Genomic DNA, 19,778 nt, shown 5'->3' on the forward strand with positions numbered 1-19,778 from the left:
TTCGAATGGTATCCAACTGGCTGTCTCTAACAGTTTCTGAAAAAAATTTCATGGAGCAAAGCGGCAGTCTCTCAGCCATTTCCCAGACAAAAGAAATCCGATGAGGGGGGTGGACCAGTGCTCACTCAAAGCCTGCCCACAGGCGAATGACGCAATCGACAGGCGTGAAAAAAATCATGCATGCGCACGAAGGTTCAAGGTTGGCTGATGCAATCACACGTGATTCAAATCCATATAGTTTTTGAAAAAAATAATAAGGTCCGTTACTTTTTGGACAGACCTCGTAGATGTTTTTGGGGTTGTCTTTTCGCTGTCTTACAGAATAAGACTCTCTGTAAGTCGGAGCACCTCATCGGCAATCGACTGTTGACTTGTACTGTCTCAGTGAGCAGCAGCGGTGGCCAACAGCAGGTTAGCTAAGACGCGGTGAACTGCATGTTTACCTCTGTAGGGATGCTCTCTGTCCTACCACACACCTGACATATTCACCTGTTCAGCAGTGACAAAAAGTTCAGTGTTTCTATCTCACCCCATGCAGTAACATTATACATTTAGTTTGAGTATAATCACAGCTCTCCTTTAAATTTGGAATTTGGCAACATTCACTCTACCACCCCCAACAAACCAAAAACCCTAAACTTTCACAAGGATGCATCATTTTGGGTCTTGTTAGATCAATGTGCTCGAATGAGTTCCTTTTAATTCTCTTCTGGGTATCAGAGTGGTGATGTGGAACAAGCACATTCATTAACAGTTTATAATTATTTATTTTTTCATAACTGGTAGTACTGCATACAGGTGCACAGGGCACTTTCACTCAGCATTTGAAAAGGCAAACCACAAGGTAAAAAAAAAACAACTTTATGGTTAATGCAAACAAAGTCACTGCAACTACATCAAGTCCATGGAAAAAAATAATAAATGACTAGTACAAAAGGGAAAAGATACAAAACATTAAAATGGGTAAGATAAATGTATGAAAATACCAGGCTTTGTTTTGTGTGACCTGCAGACTGGATTCAACATGAATTGTTAAACTACCAAAAGACAAATATAATAGAAAAGACTGAGCATCAGTCATTGTACTGATAAAGTTAAAGCACTGTCTGAAACACAGAAAGAAGGCAACTTTTCTCACCAGGTTAATTGTCTCAGCTAACTAGCATTGATTATTGCAGGCTGTCAGTAGAGCAGTTTGAGTAACAATTCCACTGACAAACATTTTTACCATCACAGAGACATCACACACTTATTATTTGAAACAACTTGGCTTTTTGCACATTCAGGAAAGTCAATGTAAACTGGTATTATTTTGTAAAACACCTGACTGCCCCCACAGGCCTGACTTTGTAAAATCAAAGAGCACATCCTCATCATACTTACTGATAAACAAAAATCTTTATCCTCATCTTCTAGTTGTCACACTGTGGGAGAGGTCTTCACAGGTCCACTCTGTTCCCTGGCTACAGAGATTGTGTTTCAATGTGTTGAATACTCCAGTTTACAACTGTGATCACGACTGTTATCATGGAATAACGGCACATTTGAGGAGAGCAAAGCTGTGAACTATGAAGGGTAAAAATTTAAATCCATTAACCCTCTAGGATCCAGGGACTCGCTGATGCGTCCAGGTCAATACCATATCTTCAGCACATTCTCTTTTAAGTTACTTGCGTATAATGGCCATGTGTTACATATCAAAATGTTCAGAGCAATCTTGTCATATTTGTCTAGAACAGTGTTCTAGATATCTAGACAAATGATATCTAATATCATTTGTCTTTAAACCTGAAAATATGATGCGATGATCTTCAAATCTTTAGTAAATATACATTTTACTCTTGTGGACAAACTGTTTTGTGTTAGAACCAGGATTTGCCAAAGTCTTTGTGGCACAAGAACAATTAATATATTAAAAGGAGGGACCTGGCACATAAAAAAAAAAAAAAAAAAGCATTTATGTAAAATAAAAAAATCACTCGCCAGTGAGAGCTGGAGGTCCTGTGTCATCAGTAATTCCTTTTTGCATGAATAAAGTCCTTCAGTGATGAAATATCTGCTGTTCATGTTGCAAAAATGTCCATTTGTTCAGTGGGGTAAAAAAACCCCAAAATAAAATTAAAAAAAAAAAAAAAAAAAAAGAAGAAAAATTGCTCTGCTGATCCTGATCCCGCCATGTTTTTCCACAATTTGCTTTGTCTGGAAGACTAAATAAAACTTGAAGAATGTCTTCAGGTCAGTGGTAATGTTCTTTTTGATTTTATGACTCTTTACTGATGTGTTTCAGTGAGAATCTCCCACTAACAGATGTTGGACTGGCTGCAGCCTCTTGCAGTGAGACACACTGGTCGTGTGATCTTCTCCAGCCTCTAGGATTGGCTGTGAGTGAAAGATCTTCAAGAGAGATGGAAACTACAGCTGAGACGTTAGTTTCAGCAGGTGGTCGAACGAAGTCTGACATTCAGTTGCTTATTTATTAATAGAAATATGATGAAATGGTGAACTGACACACTGGTGCAATTGTGGACCCCAGAAGGATAAAAACAGGCACAGAAGCCTTAGTGGCCACCAGGAATCTACAATTTATTGTGCAGGTTACAAGATGCCAGAATGGGAGGTTCTCTTGTCCTCATCTGTATCTATCAGAACTCAAAATTTAAGAGCTGAATAAGTAGTTTTTACAGTTACTTATTGAATTTTTGCAGACATAGTGACTTGGGACACATCACGTATAACTGTTCAAGCTGTCTGGTGAGATCTGGAATCTGGCATATTTCAGATTGGCTCCCATTTTTAGTGCCCCTGCCTCCCAACAAGAAGGTCTGCAGTTGAAGGCCATCTGTGTCCCAGTCTCCATGTACATCTGGCGATACCTCAGAAAGGACAGCCAGAGTGCAACTTATGCCAGATCAGATCCGATGCAGCCAGAAGGAGTAAGGGGAAAAATAAAAAAAATACAGGGCTGAATCGAATCATCAAAAACTTGTTTCATCCATTGAAGAAGATACACTTGAGCAGGGCACTGATGATATTCACCATCGTACTACATGATGTGTGCTGCGTCTTGAACATGTCATTAAAAGAGAGCAGTGCGTCTATTAAGACTTTCTCAATCAAACCCTCTACTCTGGTGTCATTCAGTACAGCATGTGTGTATGTATATATATATCAAATTTTCAACAAATAAGGCTAACCTCAGTGTCCATGTAACAGCTACTAGAGGTGGGCTAGAGGTAGATATACTGAGCATGTGACCTAGCACCTTGAGGAGAAGCATTGTTGATTCGAATTCCGAGCTGGGTTATCTTTGCTTCACGTCACACCAACCCTTTTACTTCTGCGTGTCCCGTTTCTTTATACTGATTCATCAATTTGTCCCAACAAAAAATAATTGGCTACAAACTGGAGTGTTGTCAGTTCTCATTTCTTGCTGTAACACTACACAGTAGGATACTGCATTCTGAATATAAGTGTTGCAGGCTTACATTATTGTACAGCAGGTTTAGGTGGGCCCTGCTAAATTGGAACTACGGACCCATGAAGACCTCTGTAGTGTCAAGGGCTTCACTCTCGCAGGTTGTTGATTGAAGCACAGATCTTCAGAGCAGGACCCAGCTTGATATTCATGGTGGATATGAGGTGATCCTCACGCAAAAGAAGCAGCGCTTGTCCGTCTATTTCCTGTGACAGGAACTGGGAAGCCAGTTCCTCACAGCCTGGATGCAACAGAAACACATGGATGAAAATATGCACAGAAGACCACTTACATATCTAAGGTTAACTAGTAAGTGTCCACCAACCTTGAAGTGAAGAGATAAACCTGCAGACTTCTTCCACACTCCACTGAGAAGGAGTTGCTGGGAGAAAGCTGGCTCCTTCCAGACTTCCAGGGGGTGACTGAGGAGTGCTGTGGTTACCTCTTGAGCCGGAGCGTGAAGATGTTGGGGACATTGAAGGCGACTCGTCCTCTTCATCATCATCTCCATCACTGGATATGTTGTCAGAGCGGCTGGACTCAGAGTGACACTGTAACCACAGAAGACGATTCCAACAATCCTTCAGACCAGGGGTGCTCACACTTTTTCAGCATGCGAGCTACTTATAAAACGACCAAGTCAAAATGATCTACTCCACTACAAAAATGCAAAACATATAATTATTTTCAAATGTATTGAGGATTCTTTGTATGTACAGTGTATGTTGATGTACCTTGCATAACCGAATGAGCCAATATTGCACAACACACATAAAACTATTAACATTTTTTTGTAATTACCTGAGTTTACTTTGATGACTTGCACTGAATTGAATCAGCCAGGGATGCGTAGTCCGGACAGTAGCTGCTGACAGCCAGCCTCAAGCACAGTTCTAAATGTTCATCTGTCATGGTGGAACGGTATTTGGACTTAATGATCTTCATGTAGGAAAAGGCTGACTCACATAAATAAGTGGAGCCGAATAATGCAGTCAAGGAGGTAGCACATTTCCTCATGTTGGGGTACTTTTCCTCTGTGATTAAGTTCCAGAACTGTCCATGGGCTCTCGACTTCAGCTCAATGTCGGTTTGTAGAGTCAAAATCTCATTTTCCACTCCAGAAGAGTTCACATGAAACAGTGCTGCAATGTTTGATGCGAGTGAATCAACCTCAACATCTTCCTGAAAAGGATAGCACATGAATGTAGCGACTGGCTCACGCAAAGAAAAGTCTTGAAAGCGTTTGTCAAACTCTGACAGACAATCGTCGATCTGCTCTATGTAGCGTGCACTGTCAAGTTGCTCACGGGCCTTCCCTTGTGTCTCCAGCTCTGACGCCAGGTTCTGGAAATTTGCCAAATCATGGCGCTGCAGCTTTGAGGAGAAATGTTGCATCTTTCGTTTGAAAGCGTTAACTGAGCTGATCATATCGGTCACTTTTTTGTCTTTTCCTTGCAGCTCAAGATTAAGGTCATTCAACCAGTTTGTCAGATCGGTTAAAAATGCCAAGTCCAGCAGCCACTGACTGTCATTTAGTTTCTTGTATTCTGCATGTCCAGCTACACGGAAAAACTCCTTAATCTCCGGACAGAGCTCTCGAAATCTTTGGAGGAATTTCCCATGACTAAGCCATCTCACGTCAGTATGTAGCAACAACTCAGAGTGGTCGCAGTCAGCCTTCTCCAGATGTGCACGGAATAACCGTCTTTGAAGAGATCTGGCTCGAAGAGAACAGGCAATCTTTGTTTCCACATCCATGATCTCTTTCATGTTGAGCATTTTAGCGCATAACGCTTGTTGGTGGATTATGCAATGATAGTTCAAAAAGTCTGGGAACGCATCGTCCTGCCTGCACTTGGCAATAAATCCATTCACACGCCCAACCATTGCAGGTGCTCCATCTGTGGTGATAGACACCAATTTGTACACTGGGACCTGAGTTTTCTCAATAAAGTTTTTAAACGTCTGAAATATGTCCTCTCCTCGCGTCTGTTCTTTCATGGGAAGTACTGTTAATAGCTCCTCTTTTGCAGTGAGATCACTAAACACCATACGTATGAAAATGCACATTTGGATTGTGTCACATCTGTAGATTCGTCCAACTGCAGTGAGAAACACTCACAATCTCCAATGCCCTTCCACATTTGCCGTCTTAAATCCTCAGCCATGGCTTCACAGCGCCGTGTAACTGTATGTCTTGACAGCTGCAGAGCTTTGACTGAAGATAATATCTCTGCCTTATTTTTAAAGTCTCGGAACAATGAATCAGCTGCTTCAACGAATGCCTCTTTTACCATCTCTCCGTCTTGGAAGGACTTATTGTTTTTAACGCTGACGTGGCTCACCCGGAACGATGCTTCGGTGGCAGCTTTCGCTTTTGAAGTTTGTTGAGTGAAAAATGACTGCTGTCCAGACAACTGGGATTTTAGTTCCTCCACCTTTCTCTTTCTCAGCTGGCTTTTCGGCGGGAAGTCGGTGTCATATTTTCCATGAAGGGTCCAAAAATGCCGCTCCACATTTCCCTTCTTTGGTATTGCGATGGTAGACTGGCAGATGAGGCAAATGCACTTCAAAAATGACCGTGAAAAAAAAAAAAGTCCCCCTCCCATTCCGTATGAAAGTGATATGTTTTTGCCTTCTTACTTGGTCCAGCTTTCTCACTCATTTTGATGAGCTTTAGCAAGGGCTTATCGGAGGTAATTCGCTGACTAGCTTGTAGGTTTTGCTGCGTTTCACGCCGTTATTTATGCATGCGCGGCGACCTAAAGGTCAAAGTTCAGTTCAGTTCATCTGACTGGTTGCCCTGTATGTCAATCAAGTGACAGGATGGATAATAGGCTGACATCTATTTTTTTAATGTCACGCCACGATCGACCGGTACTACCTCCCGGATCGACCAGTAGATCGCGATCGACATAATGAGCACCCCTGCTTCAGACGGTCAGCTGTACATGCCGTTAACACAGCCATGATTATTTATGCTCTTCCTCTCACCTTGACAGGAAGACGCCTGCTTGACAGTTTACTGCTGTTGATTTCAGAATTGCTCCTACGAGGAGCACCCTTGCGTCGAGCAGCGCTCTCAGTTGGCGGTATAGGCATCTGCTGCCCTGCGGCACTTCTTCCTCTGCTTGTCTTGAAATGTTGGCTGCAGCTCACATTATACCTGCAAGTTCAACAGAGCATGGGTAGGCCTAGCTTCATGCCAAAAATAATCCAAATCAGTGAAGAACTGAAGGACGTGGGCAGGGGTGGTGGTCAAGTGGTTAGTGCATTTGTTTACAGTGTAGAGGTTTCCCAGGTCAAGACCACCCCTGCCCATTGTCCATGTAATGTGGCGTTGCGTCAGGAAAGGCATCTGGCATAAAACTTGTGCTAAATCAACATGCAAATCCACCTTGTATCTGCTGTGGCGACCCCAAGTGAAAAGACAAGGGACAGGCGGGGCTTACTTTTAGTGAAGGATAAGAAGCATTTTTCCAACACTTTGATTCCCATAACTTTATGAAACGTAATTAAGTAAATCTGTGTCGAAGCCATACACATGGTGTGAACCTATTATCGTGTCAAAAATCAACCAAAAATCAATCAACATTGGAAGGAAAAGCGTTTTTAGTTAATATGTGAACGACACAGTACGATGACAGACAGAAGACAGACGCCGTGCCATGATCATGATGATGATAACAAACAGCATATAAGTATTTTTAAAAATGCTTAAACAGAAAGCTTTTTTTTACCTCTTGGAACAAGTGTTTGTACAGAACCTCTTTGATCCTCTAAACTGGTTGGCTGGAGCAAGGCTTCCACAGTATTCACACTTCAACACTAGAAAGAAAACAAAGTTTAAACTCCCCTGCAACATCAAGTCAGGGTAGACATTCAGTCATTATAATAGGGGGATTGCATATGTCAGTGCACATCCCCAGAAGTAGTCCTCGTGCAATGCATCATGAGATAGTCTGTATGCCTTCAGCCGGTGTCTATGGATGTAACCAAAAGGAGACGCTGTACTTTTAAATCAATTTTGGACCCAGACAATGTACTAGATCAGTGAGCTGCATCGTATCTGTGCAGAGCCAAGCACACATATTTCTCACTCAATGGGCCTCTGAACCTCCAGAGAAAGAGAAAAGGAAAAGTTGTTTCTGCATTAAAACGTGGCGGGAGAAAGCTGCTCTGGATGGGGGGGCGGGAATTTCAGGAGGGATTTACTAGCTTACGCGTCAAATGGCAGCTGCGATTTTGCTGCAAGTTGTGGACAAACTACTATACTGGGGATTTCAATGGAAGTGGTTTGAGTGGAAAAACCATTGCTGTGTCTACCACATAAGTTTTCTGGCTGCTGCAGACTCAGTGGGTTGATGTCGGATTGAACTTATTAGACTTGCTCTTATTTTCCAGTCCTTCCAATACTGTGAATCCCCTTGTTTCTAAACGTTCACAGTTCACATGTTTATCATTGAGATTGTTAGTGAAGCATCCAAGGACACAACAAGTGATCCCTGGCATTCTCCGTTTTACTTTCTGACAGGTGTCACAGCAGGCACGTTATTTCACACAATCCTCTGTGCGACCAAAATCCAATATAGCGGGTATGCGATCCCCACAGAATTACTAGATAGGGTCGAGCTGTACAAAAGGAATGCCCCGAGCAGCTCGCTGCCCTGCCATCTCGGAAGGTTGAAGCACTGCAGCGGTCTCGCGCTGTCAGTGGAAAATGCATACTCTACGATTGTAATCACTGTCGACTTCTCGCTGTCAAACCACAGAGAGGAAAAAAAAAAGAGAAATCAGCCAGAGAGTTGACTGATGACATGAGTTTTCTATTGACAGGAGCTCCACTTTATGCTCCATTCGCAGCCTTATAGGGAGAAACGATCACCGTTATGATAAATCTGACTTCAGAAATCAAATCTACATATCTGAATTGACCTAAGCACAAGTTTTCACGCCTTAAATGTAAATAACGGCGGAGAAATCAGCCAGAGAATCGACACTGATTACAAGCGCAGAGCATGCATTTTCCACTGAGAGCGCAAAATTACTGCAGTGCTTCAACCTTCAAAGATGGTCGGCTCTGAGCTCCAGGTCACATGACCAAAATACCTGTCTATTATGGTATGTCTATGGGGACACGACACACACACACACACACACACACACACACACACACACACACACACACACACACACACACACACACTTACATGGAGGTCCATTCTCTGAGCGGCCAACGAGAGCAAAATCTCTGTCTTTAAGCAGCCCAGTAACCTGTTACATCAAAGAAAACAGTAACAGTAAGTTCACACACACACACACACACACACACACACACACACACACACACACTGAAAATAAGACCCCCCCGTGGAAATTAACACAATGGCATTTAATCTGGTTAGTATTGATCTATCACATTAGTAGGTAAATTAGGATATTCATTGAATAATGTGTTATGTTCTGACACTGTACTTAATAAATAAAAAAGCTCAGTTGTGTTATTGATCCAAACATGCTACCACACTGAAATTTGGGTAAGTAGGATATTGACAGTTCTGCCTTCAAAATGTAAAGCTGGAAGATTTATAATTAACATAAACCTATTACTGTGTATTTTTGTGACCAATTGGTTAGGGTACGAGGGGGAGCCCACTGACAGTGAAGAAGTAAGTCTTACACAGGCCCTGAGGCCTACTGGTGTCTATGCTTATCCCAGACACCACTGTTGCATTTAACCCATCCGAATTACAGTTAGACACAATCCAACCACTAGGAACAGTGGGCTGCCATAGTCCGGCGGGCAGGGATCAACTCTGGATGTAGAGATGCTGCCACGGTCAGCGGCAGAGAAAGGAGCAGACCCTAAATAAGCATGTTTTTTTTATTGTGGGAGGAAACCAAAATGACTGGAGAAAACCCACGCAGACACGGCGAGAGAATGCAAACTCTACACAGAAAGGGCGGGAAGTGATCCTACAACCTTCTTGACCTTTTGCAGGAAACGTTTTATAGCCTTTAAATACTTTTTGTATTAATTCTACTCTGTTCTGCAAAAGGGAGGTCCATACTGGGTTTTCAAAACTTGTTTACTCATTTAGGATGCTCTCAATTCCTCTTCAACTTTGGTGAAAATCAAATTTTGCTGAAGTTACATGCATAACAAAGTGTCACATGCACAGGTCAACGCATGCATGGACAAAGTACAAATCAATTTTATTCTTCTGGCCTCATGGTCATCAAAGAACAATTACAACTGCTAACATTCATGCAAATCAGTTACTGTTGTTCAAATGAATTCTTGAATGCAGACTTAAAATGTCTGAGCTGGGCAGTGTGCACTCACAGGAAAAGGCTCAGCTCCCTCTTGAATGACGAAGCCCTCAATGAGGTGAGTGAGGACCTGAGGTTTGACCACCGCCTGAGGAAGAGGTGCTCTGTCTTTGTCTCCATGTCCAACTCTTGATAATGGTAGAGGCAGCGACAGGGTTGGAGGAGTTGAGAAAGCTGCTGCTGCTGCAGGAGGAGCTAGAAAGGAGTTAAACAAAAAAAAAAAAACAAAAAAAAAGAGGGGGGGGGGGCAGAGCACAACAGTTTCATCCTTACGTGCAGACTTTCACTTGAAATTTTCCAGTATTTGTATAATATATTTGTAAGAGGAACCTGTCATACCAGAGTCTTTTGCTGGGGCGGGGGATAAGGGAGGTGCAGACTCTCTCATTGGTGTAGAATCTGATGTTTCACTTGCTATCTCACTGGCCGTGTCAGAGACAGACTTTCTTTTCAGGGAGCCAACACCAGGCTTTGTCTAATGCCAAAATAAATAAAAAATAAATAAAATTTTATATACTCATACTCGTGGACCATACTGACCATTTTCACATTCAGGCCTGACGCGGCACTCTGACAGTCTGTGTGAAGAAACCAACTCTACTGTACTTAGTAGCTGGTCCAACTATGAAAAATCGTGGTCTGATTGTCAGGTACTGTGCACACGCACAGTTTTGAGTTGAACAGACATACCACTGATATGAAAAAATGGTTTATAAAGTTTACTGTGAGACATGGAACAGATTCCTGCTGTCCTGCTGGCTTAATCAAACAGAAAACAAAATGTTGACTGTGGATTTACTTCTGTAGAAGGCCAGACATGGGTAGGGATGCCTTGATCAAACTGATGTATGCATTTTACAAAGAACCAAGTATTAATTTCATAAAAAAAAAATCTGGTTTTATTCCTGCCGTTTTAGACCACTTGTTCTGCCCTTGCCTGCTCCAACAGAGCTGCACCAACTACAGAACACGGGGACCACTTTTCATGTCTTTCAGCTTCATCTCTTTCTCACACTGCATCACTGTGTTGCTGTGATTTTAAACATACGTGAGACATTCTTGCTGAAAACAAAGCATTACAAAACCTGTTCTAATGGCATCACAGCGTGTGAGCAAGTGAGACGCAGCACTGCTTAAGTGAGCAGGCTGATTATTACTGCTTAATGAAATACAAGACACTACTTACGTAAACAGAGTTAAAAGTACTTATAGTACAAGTAGCAGGCCCTATAGAGGCCCTGGGGCCCCCTGTGCTGGCTCTTATCCATGGTTTCTGTAGCATGAAGCACACTGCAAGTCATAATCTTAAAGTATATTTTCAGAATTTTTAGTCAAAATATCTAATCTACACTCAGTATTAGACAAGATAAATTTCATTAAGATTTAATGAGTTGTTTTTAGATAATACATCTTAAATATCTCATTAAGTGAATGAGTTTTAGAAACCTCATGTTTTGAATCATATCTGAGATAAAATAAACTGCTTTGACTCACCATCAGATTTTTAAGATGCTGGGGTTCTTGTTCCCCATAATATTAGCAAAATATACCTCAACATGAACTTCCTCAGATAATTTAAAGAACTCTTAACCTATTTTCACTTTTACGATTGGCAGATTATCTTCACGAAAAAAAGGTGTTTTTCATTGCACCAAGGGTTTATACATAAGCAGCCGTCTCTCAATCTCAAAAAGTGGAGGACCCAGAAACATGAATGTTACTGTGGACATAAGACTAGGACACAAAATGTTTGACACTTTCACTGGACACAAACACACTTCTGATGAGAGCACAAAGTCACTGAAAGCTTGGTAGGTAAGACTTATGTTCATCCTTTTATGTTAAATGTTATGCAGCACAGCTACCAGTAATAGAACATGTATAGAAATTCTATCTATTGGGATCCAACAGCATGGTGTCCAATACGCTCCAAATCATTGTTTACTACAACATATAGTGTATCTGGAAAGTATTCACAGCACTTCACTTTTTTCACATTTTATGTTATACCCTTATTCCAAAATGGAGTTAATTTTTTCCCCCTCAAAATTGTACTCACAACACCTCATAATGACAACATGAGGATTTTTTTTTTTTTGCAAATCTATAAAAAATAAAAAACTAAGAAATCACGTGTACATAGGTATTCACACCCTTTGCTCAATACTTTGTTGATGCACCTTGGGCAATAATTTTAGCATCAAGTCTTCTTGAATATGATGCCACAAGCTTGGTGCACCCATCTTTGGACAGTTTTGCCCATTCCTCTTTACAGCACCTCTCAGGCTCCATCAGATTGGATGGGGAGTGTCAGTTCACAGCCATTTTCAGATCTCTCCAGGGATGTTCAATCAAATCAGGTCTGGGCTCTGGCTGGGCCCCTCAAGGACATTCACAGATTTGTCCTGAAGCCACTCCTTTGATATCCTTTGACATCGTGGCTGTGTGCTTCGGGTCACTGTCCTGCTGAAAGATGAATTGTTGCCACAGTTTGAGGTCAAGAGCACTCTGGAGCAGGTTTTCATGTGTCTCTGTACATTAGTGCATTTATCTTTCCCTCAATCCTGACTAGTCTCCCAGTTCCTGCCACTGAAAAACACCCCCACAGCATGATGCTGTCACCACTGTGCTTCACTGTAGCAATGGTACCTGGTTTCCTCTAAACATGACACCTGGCATTCACACCAAAGAGTTCAATCTTTGTCTCATCAGAACAGAGACTTTTGTTCATCATTGTCTGAGACCTTAAGGTGCCTTTTGGGAAACTCCAGGCGGGCTGCCATGTGCCTTTTACTAAGGAGTGGCTTCTGTCTGGCCACTCTACCATACAGGCCTGATTGGTTAATTGCTGCAGAGATGGTTGTCCTTCTGGACGGTTCTCTTCTCCCCACAGAGGAATGCTGGAGCTCTGACAGAGTGACCATTGGGTTCTTGGTAACCTCCCTAAGGCCTTTCTCCCCTGATCAGATCCTTCCAATTACTGATGAAGGCCACTGTACTAATTGGGACCTTAAAAGCAGCAGAAATGTTTCTGTAGCCTTCTCTAGATTTGTGCCTCAACACAATCCTGTCTCAGAGGTCCACAGACAATTTCTTTGACTTCATGCTTGGTTTGTGTTCTGACAGGCACTATCAACTGTGGAACCTTATATGTAGACAGGTGTGTGGCTTTCCAAATCATGTGCAATCAACTGAACTTACCCCAGATGGACCCCAATCAAGCTGTAGAAACATCTGAAGGATGATCAGTGGAAACAGAAACAGGACCCACCTGAACTCAATTTTGAGCTTCATGGAAAAGGTTGTGAATAGTTATGTACATGTGATTTCTTTGTTTGTTTGCTAATAAAGTTGCAAAAATCTAATTAAAAAAAAACTTTTTTCACATTGTCATTATGGGGTATTGTGTGTAGAATTTTGAAGAAAAAAAATTATTTCATCCATTTTGAAATAAGGCTGTAACATAAAATGAGGAAAAAGTGAAGCCCTGTGAATATTTTCCCGATGTACTGTAAGTGACAGCCTTCCTTGGTTCAACAACTGAACTTACCGTAGCAGTACCAGTGTTGCTGGAGACTGTACTGGCATTCCCACCAGTTGTAATTTCCTGGGGTGTACTGGTTCGTGGCTGGGCCAAAGCCACAGCCTGTGCACTTCCTGGTAGGCCCTGTCTGGCACCAACAAGCTGCACAGGTACATGAGGAGGGTTGTGTCCACCCACTGAAGCCTGGGTGCTGCTTGGCGGTGCTGGAAGAATGGGTGTTGGATGTCGAGGGGGCAGTTGTGCAGGTAATCGATGACACTGAGCTGTTTTGGGCTGGATTGGCACAGGGCCTTTGTCTCCAGCTGTGCTGGTCTGCTGCAGAGGCTGCACGACCAGAGTCTGCGCACTGACACTGGTTTTTGGAGCCACTGAACCAATAGGGTAGCCCTGAGTGGAGGTAGGAACATTTGAGGTGGGCACCAGGATGTGTGTCACAGTGGCAGCAGGGGTAACTGTGGTGACAGCTCTGGCCTGGCACAGTCCAGAGGGGGAAAGGAGGAGTTGTTGGAGAGGAAGTGTTGGAGAGGGGGAGGAGGAGGAAGAGGAGGAAGGAGCCACAGAAACTGCAGGAGTAACAGTCATGGCAGCCTGGTTTCCAGTCTTTACAGTCATGGTGTTAGTGGTCGACTGTTGCACATAGTTGGGTAATGGTTTGGCCATTTGTTGTTGCTGTTGTGGTTGTACTTGCTGTTGCTGAGGTGACTGGGAGAATGTCTGCTGCTGTTGCTGGTGAGTGATGGGGAAACTGGCAGCATCTTTTCTCTCTGGAAGCTCAGATTTGACAGAAGTTGCTCTTGGAGTGTTAGCACAGTGTAGAGCCAAGTTCTGTACCTGCAAGATAAAAAGAATACATCAGCTGAAATGAACTGTTCCAGGGAAAGACAAGAGAATGTCAAACAGCCTTCTCACAGCAATCATGCCTCTCAAAGAATTACATTTTTATTTTATTTATTTTTTAACATATTGATTTTATTTGAATTTGACATATGTGTATAATGTATTCAAACCTGATCACTGTCACACTGGGGACTGGGGTTAGCAGGAGAGACTTCATGCTGCTGCTGCTGCTGCTGTTGTTGTTGCTGCTGCTGCTGCTGGGCAACAGTCGCTACTGTAGCTGTTGGTGTACCACCAGGCATGAAGATGAGTTGAGAAGCAAGGGGAGCTCTGAGAGAGCGGTTGACCTAAATGAGCAGCAGGAGATGTGATCAATCTTGACAAACACCAAATATAATAAAACCAGAATTTCAAGTGCAATCTGTATCTATTAACATTTAAAAAGGGCCGATTTTTGTGTAGAGGTGGTTAAGTGTGCTTGTTTCCCATGCAGAAGGTTCTCGGTTCAAGGCCACCTCTGCCCTTGCTCCATGTAATATGGAGTTGCATCAGGAAAGGCATCCGGCGTAAAACATGCAGATCCACCTCTGATTTGCTGTGGCAACCCCAAGGGGGTGTAAAGACTTACTTAGTAAAAAAAAAAAAAAAAGAAGGCCATTTGATAGTTGTGAATCGCTAAATATTTTATTTGGATTATAGCCATGCAATAATTTAAACACTAGGTGTTATTTTTTTCCCCCTCAATGCACCAATGTCACCTGACAAACAAGTATGTATTTGAGACCTACAAATTGTGATACAGGTTATTGTTAGCATATAAGAGCTCTTCCACAGAACCAGAAAATTATTTTATTTCACTAAGATGTAATGTCCGTCACGTTCTCATATTGAATCAAGTTTGTGATTTCTATTAGAGAATGCACATGCTTAAAGGTGTATTGCTCATGTGCACTCATATGTTTCTTTTGAACTTTTAACCAGTCCTAAATACACAGCTTAAATCTAAACGTGGTAATTAACTTTCATTTCAATTAGTGTTTAAACCTACCCTGAAATACATCTGCCCCTGTCCTGCAGAGTTTCCACCCAGTAACACTGACTGGTTCAAAGCAGTAGTAGTGGTTGCAGACGTGGCTGGTCCATGGGGACGTGGGCTGCTCATGGTCCCGCCTGCAGAAGAAGTGCTTAGGTTCACCTTCAGGAGAAAAAGTAAAATAAATAAGTCATAAAATGTAGAAAATATTCTTTATTCCAAAAATTGACCAGGTAATAAATAATTCAAACAACGTAATTAAGCCTTACAGTGGTGGTAGCCTGAGACATGCTGTTGCTTGGAGAACTGGACTGTCGACTAGCTGCAAGTGTGGCCTGACGTAAAGTGAGAGTGACAGAAATTAGACTGCCAGGATGTGATTCTTCCATGTGCATGAATTCTGTAGTCACTATATTCCTGTGAAGTTTTGGTTACCTGTTGCACAGCAGCTAAATTTTGCAGTTGGGCATTATTGATCTGCTGCTGCAGCATAAGTTGCTGGAAGTACTGAGCTGCATTTGGCTGTCTTTGTAGGGCCTGGAGAGCCTTAAAAAACAAACACATATTGGTCTCACAAAATATCTATACTTGATAAAAAATAAAATAAAATAAAAAATAAAATTGCAAAGCCTGCTAAATGCATGTATGCCTTAGTTCATTTATAAAGAAAAACACTGACCTGTACAGCCTGTCTCTCATACAGAGACATGTGGGCTATCTGGGGTGGCCGGGAGTTTCCACTCGCTTGAGAAGCGCCATTGGCAGCACCTGTGTTTTGGTCTTCACCTGCATCCATTTTTCTGCTCAAGCACCAAAAGGAGCTGATTTTGTGTTCAATTCCTATACACTTAATATGCATTAGACTGCGTTGCACTGTTCACCATCTCTTTTGCCACAATGGGTCAAAAAACTGTTTCTAAATTTGTTTGCTGTTTCTAAACTTTTTTTGTTACACTGCAATTATGGGGTATTGCATGTAGAATTTTGAGGGAAAAAAATGAACCAAGGCTGCAACATAGTAAAATGTGGAAACAGTGAAGCCTGTGAATACTTTCTGGATGCACTGTATGCTTTTACTACCCATAAGATGAATTAAGCATGTAAACTAGACAGTCTGTCACCATCACAAGTTTTTCAATTTTATTTGCTTTTCAAATCTCAAATCAAACTGCTTCAAGTGCTAGATAGTTTTGGTTTTGAAATTTATTTAAGTAGGTTTAGAAATTTAAATTAGTTTTGATTAAATAGTAGCTATTACTGTGCTGTACAGATTGTGCACTGGATTCTACTCATTTATGGATTTGTGTGCATTAATAAATGATTACTGTTGGGGCAGAAGATATACAATTGTGACCCAACTGTTATGGCAGGAAGGCTCATCTAAATGTCAATGATAGTACACCAATCCAAAAGAACTAGAAAAGGTATAAAACCCATTACAGAGACCATTTTTGATTAAGTGTATAATCTGATCTGTTAGTTCACGGCAAATACTATTACATATGCTATACAAAACTTTTTTTAGGAAGTGGTTACAGTGATGGTAGCCATAACACTAAATCTTGGAGCTATGCTTATGGCAGCCACCATAACTGATGTTCTGTATAGATGTTCTGTATGTTAGTATAGTATCCCCACCTGTCATGCAGGAGACCAGGGTTTGATTCTCTGATGGGTAAGAACAAGACTTTGTTTTTTCTCTCCCTTCATATCAACCAACTTATGTTGTTTCAACTATACTGGCTGTTTGGGTTAGGGTGTCAAGTGACTGCCAAACAATAACCTAGCAACACAGACATACAGTTACTGTAACAATACCCATGACCATTTTTTTTAAACACCATTTCGACTATGCATATATGAAAACTTGTTCAACATGCAATTTACCATCAAGTATTTTGCAAGTTCAACTATATTTCCACATAACTACAAAACTCATGAGTTGATTTATGTCTGAAAATGATTGGGTGGGGGGAGCACTAGCATAAATTTGTCCATGACAGCACTATGCCTATTTTATGAAGAAACACTTTCTAGTCAAAAGCAGGAAATGTAACACCCGAAATGACAATGTCATTAAAGCCAATAAACACCCACACATTTTTACTAAAAGCCAAACACATTTACAATAAAATATAAATATCATATAATGACATGGTGGCCAAGTGGCAGTGCACTTATTTAAGTGCAGAAGGTTCGCCATTCAAACCCCACCCCTGCCACATTTCTCCGTGTAATGTGGAGTTGCATCACGAAGGGCATCCAGCGTAAAACCTGCGCCAATTCAACCTCGGATTTGCTTTGGCAACCCCGAGTGCACACAAGAGATCAGCCGAAGGGACTTACTATTGATATAATTTATTTTAATACAGATGTCACCACATATTTTCCCACATTAGGCTACAAAAAATACAAAATAAATAAAATAGGAAAATGAATTCATTTTGACACAATCATATAATAATAGTTCTCTGAATGGAAAATAAATCCTGCTTGTTCCACTTCACACTAAATGAACATGGCTATTAGCATACCCTCTTTCAATTTCACGTGGAGGTTAAAAACATTATCACACAGCTAGACATGTGGGAGGATTGCCACTTTGTTCACAAGCAACAGTATCATTATTAAGCACAAAAATCTTGTAATTATTAAAATCCTCTCCCTCCCCACTCTTCTGTACTTTGCTGCACGGTGAAACCGTCAGATAAGACCTATGATTAAGTTGTGCACATATTATTCATCACAGAACCTACTGTGGACAAACTGTATCTGCATGAATTACTGACCAATTCCCATTTAAGTCAAAATGGGAGCCTTGCTACTGTCAGGACATGAAGTTTGTAAAATGTGTAAAAAAAAAAAAAAAAAAAAAAAAAAAAAAAAAAAGAATTTTGCAGGGGCTGAAGAGGATTAAGAAAACTTAAAATCACATGCAAGAAAAACATGTACTTTGTATGTGCTTGCCTGGACAAGTCATACGGTAAAAATTCACATACATATATATGTGTGTGTGTGTGTAAATAAAACAGTATCTTCAAATTATGTTACAAGCATGCCAACGTGACCCAAATTAGGAGGTTCACTGGTTCCAATTTCTATCTACAAGAATTAAAAAATTCAGAACTGAATATTTTACCGATGGAAATTTTGCGAACTCGCTGGCAGACAATGTGTTGTTGACATTTTGACAAGCAATTGGTCAAACACATGCCGGTGTCGTGGTCTGAGTTTGCACCGGTCTCATTTTACCACGCGCATGCACAAATCGATTTTTTTTCGCGGTCAACTTCCGGGAGCTCTAGAATTACCATTTCTTGCAGCAATCTTCAACCGAGCAGACGTATTTTGAAATAACTGCATTTTCCACACACTTTTGATTCAGAAAACTTGAAGTGGGACATAAATTCAGACTTGCAGGCTGGAAATTTCAGACTAGCTAGGTAACTAGTAACCAGAATTATAATGGTTAAATCAATAAGCATCAATAGAAAGTGACAGGATTTACTTGTGGTTCCAATTAAAGAAAATTCTTTAATATATTTGCTTGGCAAATTTGGACCAGGGTCAATATCACACAAGTCTCAGTATATACCAAGATGGTAAAATCAGACTGGTGGTAAGTTCAGACTGTGGCTGCTACAGTCTAATTTTACCTGGTAAATTCAGACTGGCGGTAATCTCAGACCGTGACACCGGGTGTTATCTTTTAGACAATTAATACAACTACACTTCGCAAAATTTTCGACAAACGTTAATTGAGGGAAACAAGCTAGCCAGCTGTGGCTATATTGGACTTTACCAACTACAACTTCGAATACCTAAAAAAAAAAAAAAAAAAAATTGTTTCTAACTCGGTTAGTCTCAATCAGACATGAAGAGAAACACTGTGATGCTAACTAAGGCTAGCAGAAAAGAAAACGCTACATCGAGTGGGAGACTAACTGACTCGCATAACTAACTCTGTATGCAACCAACTGCTATCATGCTTACAAAAATTCAATGTTTAAAACATATCTCTTTACCTCTCACTCTTATTTTATGGCAAATAAGTACACATCCAATTTCTTTACAAACGACAACAGCCCTTTTCGGGGTTTTTGGCTCCAATGAAACCACGCCCTTTACAAAAAGCGCTTCTTCTTCGTTGTATTTATTTGTGGCTCAAACATGAAGGTGAGAGGTGCTTACCTCCACCTACTTTACTGGAAGGTGTGCACTACAAGATTCTACAAGATCCCTTTTAAACGCTCCTCTTCGCCTTTTATTAACGAGATCTTCTAAAATTCCCATGAACTAATTGTTGTTCATTTGGCTGCTCCCGGTTTTTTGTTCGGGGTCGCCACAGATGTTTACAACCAGATCCGCATTGGGAATTTGCACAAGTTTCACGCCGGATACCCTTCCTGACGCAACTCCAGTTTTACCTGGAGAAACACACATAGCCGCTGGTGTTCCAAAGAGGTCTCCCATTGGTGTCAAAAGTACACACATTTGTTACTTAAGTAGAAGTATAGATACTGCAGTTTAAAAACACTCCGGTAAAAGTTGAAGTA

General features: G+C 41.3%; 1 protein-coding gene across 2 annotated transcripts; it reads right to left on the minus strand.

The window, feature by feature from the left end:
• Nucleotides 1-783: 783 nt before the first annotated feature.
• phc1 (polyhomeotic homolog 1) lies at nucleotides 784-19,450 on the minus strand. 2 transcript variants are annotated; one of them, XM_034174538.1, is made up of 14 exons: nucleotides 19,248-19,450; nucleotides 15,902-16,022; nucleotides 15,658-15,768; nucleotides 15,492-15,557; nucleotides 15,238-15,384; nucleotides 14,360-14,536; nucleotides 13,359-14,183; nucleotides 10,148-10,283; nucleotides 9,822-10,003; nucleotides 8,686-8,749; nucleotides 7,216-7,303; nucleotides 6,470-6,641; nucleotides 3,801-4,026; nucleotides 784-3,716 (listed from the first exon to the last, which is right to left on the minus strand). In XM_034174538.1, exons 2-14 carry the CDS (start codon nucleotides 16,016-16,018, stop codon nucleotides 3,565-3,567), a joined length of 2,463 nt encoding a protein of 820 aa, XP_034030429.1. In that variant the 5' UTR covers nucleotides 16,019-16,022; nucleotides 19,248-19,450; the 3' UTR covers nucleotides 784-3,564. The 2 variants fall into 2 exon arrangements, with proteins under 2 accessions (XP_034030429.1, XP_034030430.1); XM_034174539.1 differs by lacking the exon at nucleotides 19,248-19,450 and adding an exon at nucleotides 19,077-19,234.
• Nucleotides 19,451-19,778: the final 328 nt, after the last annotated feature.

The sequence above is a fragment of the Thalassophryne amazonica genome, chromosome 7, assembly GCF_902500255.1.
Source record: "Thalassophryne amazonica chromosome 7, fThaAma1.1, whole genome shotgun sequence".
Taxonomy (NCBI): Eukaryota; Metazoa; Chordata; class Actinopteri; order Batrachoidiformes; family Batrachoididae; genus Thalassophryne; species Thalassophryne amazonica.